This window comes from Phalaenopsis equestris, unplaced genomic scaffold (genome assembly GCF_001263595.1).
Source record: "Phalaenopsis equestris unplaced genomic scaffold, ASM126359v1 Scaffold000002, whole genome shotgun sequence".
Classification (NCBI taxonomy): Eukaryota; Viridiplantae; Streptophyta; class Magnoliopsida; order Asparagales; family Orchidaceae; genus Phalaenopsis; species Phalaenopsis equestris.
In genome coordinates, this window is record NW_018164444.1 from 77,021,149 (window position 1) to 77,033,931 (window position 12,783).

The 12,783-nt window shown below is 34.7% G+C and overlaps 1 protein-coding gene across 7 annotated transcripts in view; it reads left to right on the forward strand.

Moving 5' to 3' along the window:
- LOC110034967 (protein LOW PSII ACCUMULATION 1, chloroplastic) overlaps positions 1 to 12,783 on the forward strand; it is a 47,672-nt gene that overhangs the window by 576 nt on the left and 34,313 nt on the right. For all 7 annotated transcript variants that reach the window (XR_002295110.1, XR_002295111.1, XR_002295112.1 and 4 more), the window contains exon 2: positions 5,564 to 5,667. Coding sequence is in view for 3 of the 7 variants with exons in the window: in XM_020739209.1 (XP_020594868.1) it covers positions 5,564 to 5,667 (104 nt within the window). In the remaining 4 variants the exon portion in view is untranslated. The remainder of the gene's footprint in view (positions 1 to 5,563; positions 5,668 to 12,783) is intronic.

Genomic DNA, 12,783 nt, shown 5'->3' on the forward strand with positions numbered 1-12,783 from the left:
CTGTTTTGAATTTAGCCTGGTCGTTTTGTAAACAAAAACCTGGCTGACAAATTGTTGCTTACTAAAAGAGATTATTACTCCTAGGAATTAAGTTAATCTGCTTTCAGAAAATGTATGGGCTGTTTGGTAGCAGAATTTACATAGGATTTATTGTAAATCCTACCAAATGGTCTAATGCATCAAAATAAATCCTATCAATTTCTAAATCCCTTGTTACCTTCGTTTCACCATAAATTCCAAGTTTGTTAAATGTAATAGCTCAACAGATTAATGGATTTATGTTCGTTGCAAATAGCAACCTGCATCCTTTTGTTGTGATATCCCTCTCCCTCACCACATTGTACCTATCCCATTGATGCCTTCCACATTGACCTTCTTGTCACAACTTCCTTGGCCCTTTTTGGTCAAGGGGTTGAGGCAAGAATCAACAGCAAGAGTCAACAACATCACTACTGAGCTCCTATCGTTACTCCCTCATTCTTTTTTCATCAAGGGGTTCTAATAGGACTGGAAGGGAGTTGAGTGCAGTAATATTGTGAAATTAATTTAATATTTAATATTAATTAGTTAAAAGATATTGAGTTAAATAATTTAATATTATTTTTTATTCACATTGATTAAATAATTCTTAAATCTAATTAATTTTTTATATTCTTGATTAATGATTAATATAAAATACTGTAATAAACTAATTATAATTTGATTAGTATAAATAGGACCTTGTTTAATTAGCTTAGTGAATCACTAATTACTGATTAATTGAGATGTTGTCTTATGCTCATGTTGATTTAATTAGCTAAATTTAATAACATATCACAATCATATCAATCCTAAAGTTCTGAAATAAATTGCCTAACAGTTAAGTTAGATTTAATGAGATTTAACTCCTATTATTCAAAATAATATTTTGGATTTAAATCACATAGGATTTACTAAATTTATATCTGTAGGGTTTAATAAATCCCACTAAGTTAAGTCCTAACTGCAGCCAAACAGCTCGTACAATTCCTTCATTATGAAAGAAAATTTTGTGTTGATTTCTTGTGCAGAACAACAATTTGAAGTTAATGAGGTGTCTAATGATGATCAATGGAAAAGAAAATAGAACAACTTCAAATTGTTTAGTCTGACTACAAAGAGTTGCTTGATGACCAAATAAGCCGGCATTTTTATCTCAGGCAATGGCTATATGGGAGTAGTAGGAATAACATTATCAATCACAACCTTGGTCCGAATATCAAGCATAGTACTCAACTATATAACTTGTGTCTGTGTTGCATCGATAGGAGCAACAAGAATTGACTTCCAAGATTCAACAACAAGTGGTTAGGATTCTCAAATTTCTGTTGGTGATTGATTCAAGAATTGTTAATGTTATTGTCACTCAACACCTTATGTTCGATGTAAATTTTTCTATACGAAAGCACCGGATACGGATGTTAGAAATTGAGCGTTTGGAGTTCATGAATATTAAGACAGCTAAGAGAGTGATTTTGAATGCAGATAGCCGATGTGATAAAAAATTATAAAAATCTACAATTTTATAATGGAATGATCTTGTAAATCTATGCCCATTGTGGCGAGCAGAAGAAATATTTCACTGTCCTCAAGAGCAAAGTATAGAGATTGTTATTCTTTTAAGGATAATAAAAACATTTGACTGTGTTTATAGTTCCAAGTTGCAAGGAACATTGAAGATAAAGAAAATATGAATGAAAGTCATGGGAAGAAAATTCCATAAATTCCCTCAATTAAGTCTTTTATAAATACCTTGAGGAGGCATTTTTGAAAAGTTAGATTATTGCATTCCCTAATGATTGGGTTTTTTCCTTTGACATTAATAGATAGTTGAGTACAATCACATCTTTTTGTAGTATGGTTTTCTAGCAATAAAAATCTTTGTGACTATCTAGTATGAGGTAACTTTTACTTTTTACGGATCTAAAACTTTAGTTTCGGCTTGGTAGAGTTGGCTATCTTTCTAGTTTTGGCTCCATAGATGGAAATGGACTTGTTGGGTACTTTTGGTTTGTGTTTGTGTGTTTGCACGTGCACACGTGTCATTGCTAATTGGGGCACATGTATGTCATTGCTATTTTGGGCTCCTTTTTTACTATCATTTATCTTGAATTTTAATATCGAGAAGAAAATAACTTTACATTTATTAAATGGCTCAAAATTCTGTTTTCAAGGGATGAGATGGAACTTGTGTCGCGGTTCAAGCTGAATGATTTGTTACATATTGGTGTTGACTCGATACTGAATCGATGTTTTCTATTTGATAATTACAATGTGATATACCTTTTAGATATTATAAATTTTGAAACTTTTGAGGGTGTTGTTGGTTGTTCAATGTCTCTTAATGAACTTTTTTTACTAAGAAACATCTAATTGCTGGTAGATATTTAATGTAAAATAGTTTATGGAACATTTATAAAAAAAAATAAAAAAACAATTTACAACACAACAGTATGAAAAAAAATTATTGAAGTAGTTTTTTTTATCCATAACATTATTTTGGGACTTTGATAACAAAATTATTTTTTGTTGTTGCTAGAATAAACATTGTTGGTTTTCTCGTTAGTCACTGTCAAACTACCCTTTTTTAGAAATTCAAATTATTGATGTCATAACCTATCCGGGGGCTTAAAGTTTTCCAAGACAGGAACAAAGTCAGATGGTGAAATTAGAATTTAATTACTAATTTTAAATCCAAAGTAAAAAAAAAATCATTAATGTTTAAAAATTAAATTAAACATAAAATAAATTTATTTTTTATTTATTGACGTCGTTTTTTATACATACTTCCTCAACTATTATTTATTTTTAAACAAAAAACTTAGCTACAAAAGTCATTGAAAACGTAATGAAAAATTAGAATATGCTTATTAGTAAAAATTACTATAAACCATTATGAGAGCATTATGTATATATGTATGACAATTCACTTATTTAAATATGATTGTTCATGATATTTCAAAGCATTCAATGAATCTTACCATATCAATTACATATGTGTGTATTTGTGTGTGCACGCATCAATATCAATAACAAATTTCAATATATTTGCATGGGTATTTTTAGCATCTACAACTAGCATCATAACTGGATGAACTTCATTATAATCAACATGCACATGCTCATATCATTCATATATTTATTTCATTCAATTCAATATAGTGTATATACTTAAAATAATGTGTAATTGTAATATTATTAAGACTATATTCTTTATCACGATATGACCAACAAATAAAATATCATGTAAACCAGAATAAATTTGTGTGAATATATTTTAGTAACTATCAATGAAATTGGTTTAGAAGAAATAAAAAAAAACAACTATAATTTAAAAGTAAGAGTACTCACTTCAATCTCTGATGACTCCCTTGCATATCATTTTATTAGCTTTTCTTCAATGAATATTTATAACTAGGTGTGTAAAGAATTATTGTCAATTTATTATAGGTTAATCTTACTTTTTAAAAGTAATTTGCCTTTATTTATCTTTAATGTATTAGATATAAATTGCCATTTTATTTTAAATCATTTAAGCTTTTTCTTCAAATAATAATAATATTATTTACTATTAATTTGATATTAATCAATTTGTCATAATTTAATTATTATGATTCTTATTACTATTTAAAATTTTATCAATTTAGTTTTAACATCTTTCGAGTTAATATTGAAAATTAACTTTTAACAAAAATCATTAAAATTTTAATTTTCCAAATTAATACACAACATATTATACTCATTTAATTATTACTTTATTAGATATTATTATTATTATTATCGCATAACCTCTCGCTAAATATGAATTTTATTAATATTCTATTTCTAAAATTATTTTGCTTTAGGAATGGTTAAGAAACTAAAATTTCATTTAACTGATAACTTCTAATGCTCCAAATATTTAATTTGTCTTGTTACATAAATATTGATTTCACTAAGCTATCCTAAATCCTATAACTTTTAGATAAAATAATATTAAAATATTTAAAATAAAAATACCTAATTTCAATTGGAGGCTGCTCTAATTTTCGAGCACAAATACAAACTCGATCAATTGAGTTATCGTCGTCTTCATCTACACTTGCATGAAACTGCCTGAACCATGTTACCTTTTGCTCGCTCAACCTAAAATTAATCTCAGTTTGGGGTGTAATTGAGCTGTGCTTGAGCGAGACTAGTGCTTGTTCGTGTTGAAATGACTCGTGAATAGTCTATTTGTGTTCGGCTCGATTCAAACTCGTTTGTTTGAATTAACATTATGTTTGGCTCGGATTAAAACTTTGAAAATTAATTTTTTATTTTAAAACACTTTGAAAGGAACAAAAAGTATGATACATCTTTGCTTAACACATGAAGCTGAAACGTTTGATTTTCTTACCTTCGTTTTTACATTTATACTAGATTAATAATCGAATTTCTCTCGATGTCCCTATGTGGAATTAAAATAAATGCAGGAAATAGTTGGCATGCTCATCAAGTTGGTTCAAAATTTTAGGGTTACATAAATACCACCAATTTCTTATGTATTTGCATATGTAACACCTTAGTGTAGCAAGCAGGGTGAGATTTTTGAGAAAACTCTGAGAGACATTTACATACCACCCAATTCTTATGTATTTTACTTATCTAACATCTCAATTTTTTTTTTTATATACACCAAGTCTTTGATATCATATCAAAGATTTTATTATTTTAACTTTTATATATTTATTATTTATTATTTAATTAATTTGAGCTCAAATGAGCTGAACATGAGCGAACTAAAGTTTGTTCGTGCTCGGCTCGTTTATGAGTTGAGCTTAAAAAAATTGTTCATGTACGAATCGTTCGCTTAACAAATCACAAGCTACTTAGTGAGTCGAACATAAGTGACAAGCTTTTATTGACAACCCTAATATTAATCAATCATACGATTGCTATTGCTCTCGAGAACGCGCACAAACTAAACTTTTGTGTCAATACAATGCTCGATTTTGATCGAGGTCTTGAGCAGGGACATCCGCGCAATCGTCTCTTCAATTGGAAGGTGCTAGTCGCTCGTCACTATTTTTGAGTTTGTGACTAAAGTCGTCGTTCATCTTGCTTAGGCTCTTGCCAGGCTTTTCTCCCTTTTCTTTGTACGTCGTTGAGTTGTTGTTGTAGGTATTCAAACACAGACCTGAAGTCACCCTGACATTGTTTGCACGTGCTCGTGGTCAGTCGTCACTGCTATTGTATCTACTCTAGCTTACGCCTGTCGTCTTCAACCTCTTCTTACTATAAGAGCTCGATTCGAACTCTTTGACACGTAACGGTTGCATTACGAGGAAATTAAATCGGACGTTTCAACTGAAATGCATTTTTTCTATGAATGCATTTTTTTACTTCAAAACTATATTTGTAATCATAACCCACTACTTTTCCGCCCATATAATTTCCACAATTTTGTCATTTAGTGAGTTTCCTCATGAACTTTACCTAATTGGTTTTTTTTTGGTGCAATTATTTCTTGGCTTTGTTTGTACAATTTACTTGTCTATTTAGTATTTGGAAATGGTAATTGTAGGTAAAGGATGCTCTTGTACAGTTTGAAACTGCACTTACTTTGAATCCAAATCCAATGGAAGCTCAAGCCTCACTTTATAATAAAGCCTGCTGCCATGCGTATAGGTACTTGCATCTTGATGTTTATTCTTTTGTAATGATGCTGCTATTTATGATATTTTTTATTTTCTTAGAATTTAAAGTATATCACCGTCTGAATTAATCAGTGACATGGATTGATATTTGTACAGAGTTTTTTCCTTTCATTGTGCTAATTGTTTTATGCTTCTCTCTTATTGTTTATTAATGCCCACGTTTTTTGGTAAGGATAGCATTTTATCAAATGGCAATTTGATCGAAGATTGAGAGGAAGAGTGACAACATTCTATGGCTCCTAAAAGGTGTTTAAGAAACGGATTTAGCAGGGAGGTCTTTGTAGGATAGCAAGGGAAGGATAATATGGGAGGTCAACAGCGTTTGGAAGGGGATAAGCGATGTTCGGCAGCTGCCCAACTGAAAACGGCCAAGGGAACCATGAATGACGATGTACAGATGGTTTTATAAAAGGTATCCAACAGCAGATTGTTGACTCAACAATTGCATGTACACTTATAATTAATATCGAACTCGAAGGTGCTACGACGAAGAACTTAGAACTAACATTCCGGGCAACACGATCATCTTCAACAGCAAAACATGTCTACACCAGCTAAACCATTTCTTAGAAATTAAATAACAAGTCATAGGACTTCAAGGTTGTTTTTCTAGTGCAACATAAATCTTCAACTTCTCTTTAAGCCTTTGTATAACTCTGTTGTACAACCTAAGCCTTACTCATCTTAGAATTATGTGGTTGTCGTTTGTCACGGCCTAAATCCTCCCAAGCGGAGTCGCCAGAAGCTGTCGAAACTATTTTGGTTGAGTTGCCCGTTTGAAGCTGTCGGCTGTCGGAATCGAGATCCCGTCGCCCGCTTCGGAAAGACATTTAATTTAGAAGAGTGAGACCGAGCGGGCCTTACATATTTGATAGTTTAGATGTCTGAGCGCAATACCACAAGTAGTACACTATCCCGAAGGATATGCATATAACTTATTGGTAGATTTGATCAAATAAAATAAGAAATATGTGATATCCGTTTGGTCTGCGAAAACCATTTTATTTGCCGACAAGTTCTCCTATTAATACGAAAGATTAAATATGATTTATATTAAACTGGTTCGGAAAAACTTCCTATAAGGGCAAACATCTACAGTTAATTACATCTTAGATAGTTGAAGTCACCTAAGAAAACTCTCGATAAAAATCAAAAAATTTTATCTTCAAAGAGGTTAAAAGGATATGACTTTTCAACGAAATCGGACAAAGATGTATGAAAGAGGAATGACTCAAATTTGGAACATTTATTGTAGAATCCAAAGGAGGAAGAACTAGAGGATGTCATAGATCCAGAGGAGAACCTCGGTGACTTCCCAGTCTATCTTATTGTTTGGCTTCGGTTTTGAGGAGAAATTATTTAAATGTTTCATCATGTCGTTTTTATTAATTAAGACTTACATTCGTGTAAAAGGATCACACAAATAACTTGAAAGATATGAGGATTTAGGCTGTGACGAACGACAAACTCGGAATACTAAGACGAGTTAGGGCTTAGATTGTACAGCAGAGCTGTACAAAGACCTAAAGACCTAAAGAGAGGTTGAGGAGAGGTTGAGGATTTATGTTGCACTAGGCAAACAACCTCGAAATCCTATGACTTGTTGTTTAATTTGTAAGGAATTGTTTAGTTGATGTAGTCATGTTTTGCTGTTAAAGATAGTCGTGCTGCTCACAATGTTAGCTGCAAACCCTTCGTCGTAACACATTCGAGTTCGATATTAATTTTAAGTGTACATGCAATTGTTGAGTCAACGATCTGCTGCTGGATATCTTCTATAAAACCAACTACTGGTCTCTACTCTAAGATATAGTGTTTAAAAGAAACAGTAGCAGACATAAGTAGAAGAAAGCAGTGACAGCATAGTGTATATAGGAGCAGTAAAACATGCAGTATAAGAAAGCAGTAGAATATACAGTAGACAAGACCAATAAAGTGTGTTGTAAAGTAAAGCGCTGTAAATGTAAAACAAACCTGTATACCTAGGAGGCCCGCTGCTCCTTAAGTGTGATTGATGTAGCAGGTATAAGTGTAGTAACATGATTTAAGAAACGAGCTAGCACACATTGTATAAGTAAAAGTGAGCAACAAAAAGAAACACCACCTGGAAAAATTCGAGGAAAAAAAGTGACAAATGACCCACAACAAAAAAAGTTGAGAAAATCGGTAAATGACCCACGACGGAAAACCCAAGAAAAGCTATCAAAAACACAGGGAGATCCCGGGAGATTCCGGAAAAAAAGACCACGAGTGTTTTATCAAAAGCTCCAATAACACGAAGAATCCGAAGAGAGAAAACCGCAAACACCTCGATGGACGTCGAATGTTACTATCGGTCACCCGAATGTATAGAGCCCTTAGCCCGGTACCGGTAATCGACAAGTGGACAACTAGCTATAATATATTTAAAATTTGTATTTTAGCATGCACATGGATTTCAAGCATACAAAAGGAAATTATATCAATTTTATAGTAAAAAATATTTTTATAAATATTGTATTTGTTATTATCATGTCTGTTCTTATCAGTTTTGAAAATTATAGTTATCCACGAGTCAATCACGTCGTCGGGCGTAAGACCGCCAACAACCTAAGAAGGTACGGGTCCCCCGCTAGTATTGTGGCGGTAAATGATATTATCATCCTACAGTTCATCGGGTCCCTGGATTGGGTCCTGATGTCGTAGGATGAAATATCATTCCGCTCTACCACCGGCTCATCACCGCCCTAAGCCTCAAAACAAAACCGACATACTTGCGACCTTGCTTGATGGTTTCATATATAACAAAAAACTATATATGCTCACTTATGCATCGGACATAAGCATCTAAAATCTGAACCAAGAAGCAAAAAAATAAACCAAAAAACAAGAAAAGAAAAGAAAGAAGACTAACTCGTCTCTAAAATCAAATTAGGAAAGAGGAACTAAAACGGTAGGAGAGTTAGTCTAAAAACATTCAGTTGAAGGGATTTCTCGAATAGGTGAAGAGGTGGAGCACACTCCTCGGGCTATCCATGAAACATCCCCAAAATGCACAAATTATAAACCTCCAAATCGATCCTAAATTTTGCCAAACATCAAAATATCTTTCTTCTTTTCTTTCTCTTTTTTTTTTATTGCAATCAATTCGACCCGCAAGATTAAACCTCAAAATATCTCCAGACATTTAACAAATCGTTCCTCAAAAGGGGAAATGAATTCTTCCAAGCAACGAAGGTTGAAGTATGGATTTCATAGAGATTAACACATCTAATTCTGTTTCAAATTAAAGCTTCCATGAGGTATGAGTTCCACGCAACACAAGGGAACCCAACAGGTTTTCTCGGGTAGGATCAGTAGGGAGGGACAAGAGAGGCAACTACCTCTCACAACATAAGCCATAAAGCCTCAAAATTTCACTTCCAAGGCCTCACGGGTAAGGAGAAGCTAAGAGGAGCCACCACAATCACCCAACAAAAAAAAAAAAAAAAAAAAAGGGCAGGAGATGCTCACGGCCAGGGACCACAAGGAGGAAGCCACCAGCTCCCAACGACTTCAAGAATCTCCAAGACATCAACCTCTTAAAGCATTAAAACAGGCTTCAACATGCATTCAAATAGGAACAATAGCCTAAGAAGCAAAACCGAACCATCAAATGGCCAAAACCGCAACTACCACAAGGCCAAAACCGAGCCACCACAAGGCCAAAATCGCAGCCACCACAAGGCCAAAACCGAGTCATTACAAGACCAAAACCCCAGCCACTACAAGGCCAAAACCGAGCCACCACAAGACCAAAACCAAACAACAAGTCCAGAAATTTTATTTAGATGAATCGTAGAAACCTCCTCTTGAAATTATGCAAGCAACAAGCTAATTTTCTTGATTTCCATAAAATGAATACATATATGAATTTTCATACTTCCATAAAACAAGGTGGTTAAGAGCCCCCAACATGGACATTCGTACATGTCATCCAATTCCCCATCCTTCCAAATGTTTATGTTAGATATGTCAATACATAAGAGTTAGGTGGCTTATATCTAAATTCTTTTTTCTTCTTAGTGAAATAGGCATATTCATGCATGAATTCAAAAGTGCCAAAGCGATGCTGCATGTGAGATATGAAAATATGCAGGAATCTTATACTACAAATCAAGACTTCCTAAACTTTCAGATTTTTACAAGAAGGGCAACAAAACCTTCCGATTTTTACAAATAAGCAAACCAAACCTTTCAGATTTTTACAAATCTTCAAATTTTTCTTTCTTTCTAATACAATTTCACCAAAAATAAAAATTTCACTTACAAACATAGCACCCAACTCTCATGTATGCACATATCTAGCACCTAATTTTCAAACTTTTACAAATGAACAAATCAAAATTTTCAAACTTTTACAAATAAAACACCCAAAATTTCAGATTTTTACAAATTGAACACTAACGGCTTCAGAATTTCACGAATTGAACACCGAAAGTTTTCAGATTTTTATAAAACCACTCCTGAATACATTTTTTTTATTCCAGCTTTTCCATAGATAAAAACATTGAAGTTTCTGATTTTTACAAACTCTATAGCTTCCAAATAATGTATATCATGTAACAAAAGCTTCTTTGAACCAAGTGGTTAAGCCATAAAGCTTTAAACAATGAAAAACATACAAGAAGAAAATCGAATCAACAAGCTATAAGGCATTCAACAAGGTATAACATGCAACTTGAGTAAAAAAGGTGGCCACGGGGAGTCAAATCGAGCCCCCCCCAAACATGCATTTTCTTTTTAGATTCAACAGAGGAGAAAAATAAACATAGCCTCCCACATACAGTTCGAACAGGAGACTAAAAAGAGACAAAAACGGGAGTAAATCCCTCTTTATTCTTAGCATATGTGAGACTGGTTCAACATAAAGAAAGTAGAAAACAACCTTTCTTGAAGGTTAGACTAGTCCTCAAATATCACTGCATAGGTAAAGCACGCCAAAAACATAAATAGACAGCCTACACATGCTTGAGAACTGAACTACACCTCCCTCATAAACTCATTTTTGACTGAATATCATAAAACATTTAAATTACATTCCATCAGCATGTCATACTTGCTCAAAGATGCTGCTCTGCAGCAGCCCTGACCGAGCAAAACAGAAAAAGAAAAGGGCACAGAGGAGGGGAAGAAGAGATACCTGACTCGAATCCCTCTCAAACAGCAAAAGAAAGCCAAGAGAACTCAAACACCAAACCCAGGAATTTCAAGAAGAAATTTTAGCAGAGTCTCCTCCTTTCCCAAAAGTTTCGGCCAACCCCAAACCTTCCCCCAAATGGGGTTCTTGTAGCCAAGAAAGGAGGAGAAAACTTCCCTGAACTTACCTGTGATGAACCAAACACAAGGAGCCATCATCCAAATCGAAGCAAGGGGCGACAAGGAGCAGGCGATAAGATCGCGATAAGGATTGCGCATGGGGCTTAGCTGCGCATGAGCAGGATGGGGAAGGATTTTTGTCGGGCGTGCGAACGGGATGGGGGAGAAGAGCTCACGTGCGACAGAGGGGAGTCGCATCCAAGGTCATCTCGCGGCAGAGGGTATGGGCGGACGACAAAGCTAGAGGCGGGAGACGGGGCGTGCGAAAGGCTAGGGATTTAGGATTTTAGGGAGAGAGGAAAGAGTTAAAAAAAATAAATAAAAAATAATAATATTGTTATTATTATTATTACAATAAGCTCCATTTTGTGCATTCTTACAAACACGTCATCGTCGTGAAATGAACATCTCTCTTAGGCAAAATTGACGTTTCAGACGCGCTGACGCAGTCCGTTTCGTCATCCAAGATCGTCCGAGCAACCTCGTCGACGGCTGGGTCAAAAACACGTCAAATTCGATTTCCGACAAAATTTTGGTTCGAGCTCAATTGATCAGGATGGTATAGATGGTTGTCATGAGAGGTTTAGAAAAGATTTGAAGTGATTTTGAGTTGATTTGAAGGGCCAAAGAAATTTTGGGCATGTGGTCAATTTAGGGGTGTTGGGTTAGACTTGGGTTTGGGTTAGGCTGAGGTTGGGTTAGGTCCAAATTGAGAGTTCAAAATGGTCTAGAGGAATGTCATAAAGAGTTTTCAACATAAATGGGATGTCAATTTTGGGATTTGGGCATTCGATTTGGTGACATTTGGAGATAAGGCTAAATTGGGGCAAATTTGGGGGTTTTGAATGTGGGTTGAAATTGGGCTCAAAGTATGGGTCAATTAGACTTGAATTTGGTTTGAATTGATCATATGAAAGATGAATTTAGGTTTAGAATTGAAATTGGGGAGGATTGGGGCCAAATTGAATTCAATTGAAGCGTTTAAGTTTGTTTTGGGGACAAAAGGCTGAGTTGGGTATTTTGGCGAAATCGAGGTGCCAACCATCCTGATTTGAGCCACAGACCAATGGAATCTCCATTTGGGTCCTCTATCCATTTGGGTCCTCTATGTCCTCTATGTACTAGTGCTAGCTAAACCTCTGTCTAAGGCTAGTGGGTCTAGAAGACCATCTACATAAGTCTCTTAAAGGATCAAGGGATCAAAATCAACAAGTTTGGGTTCAGGATTGTGAGTGAACGAGATTGAAAGTGAGTGAACTAACTCCAAACTAACTTTCAGGGTCAATCTTAAAGCCAAACAGTCTTATGGGGATTCACCTTGGGCTCCCCCATATTGACCTCATCTACTAAGTGCTAGAGGTTAGGACAAATATGTGGAACTTCAAGTTGAGCAAAGAAAAATTTTAGAATTTCTAAAGGTGAGGGTTCTTTTTCTAGTTTTTTAGGAATAGTCAGCAGGAAAGTTCTATGGCTAGACCCTAGGCTACTAAAAGGGAAAAATAAAAAAAGTGAGATCAACAAATGAACCCCTAATATGTGTGGTGTGCTGGGCAAAACACACCGCGCGTATTGGCGTTGACCGACTAGATCAACAAAACCAACACACTTCTAATTCAACAGACCTAGAAAGGAGTGTAGAATCGAGTGCTAGTTATTTCCGCTGGGGAATTAGCAAGTGAGTATCCGTTCGAAATCAAGGAGTCGGAACTCTTGTTGGGGATTGGAGAGTGAGTTCCAAATTATCAAGCCT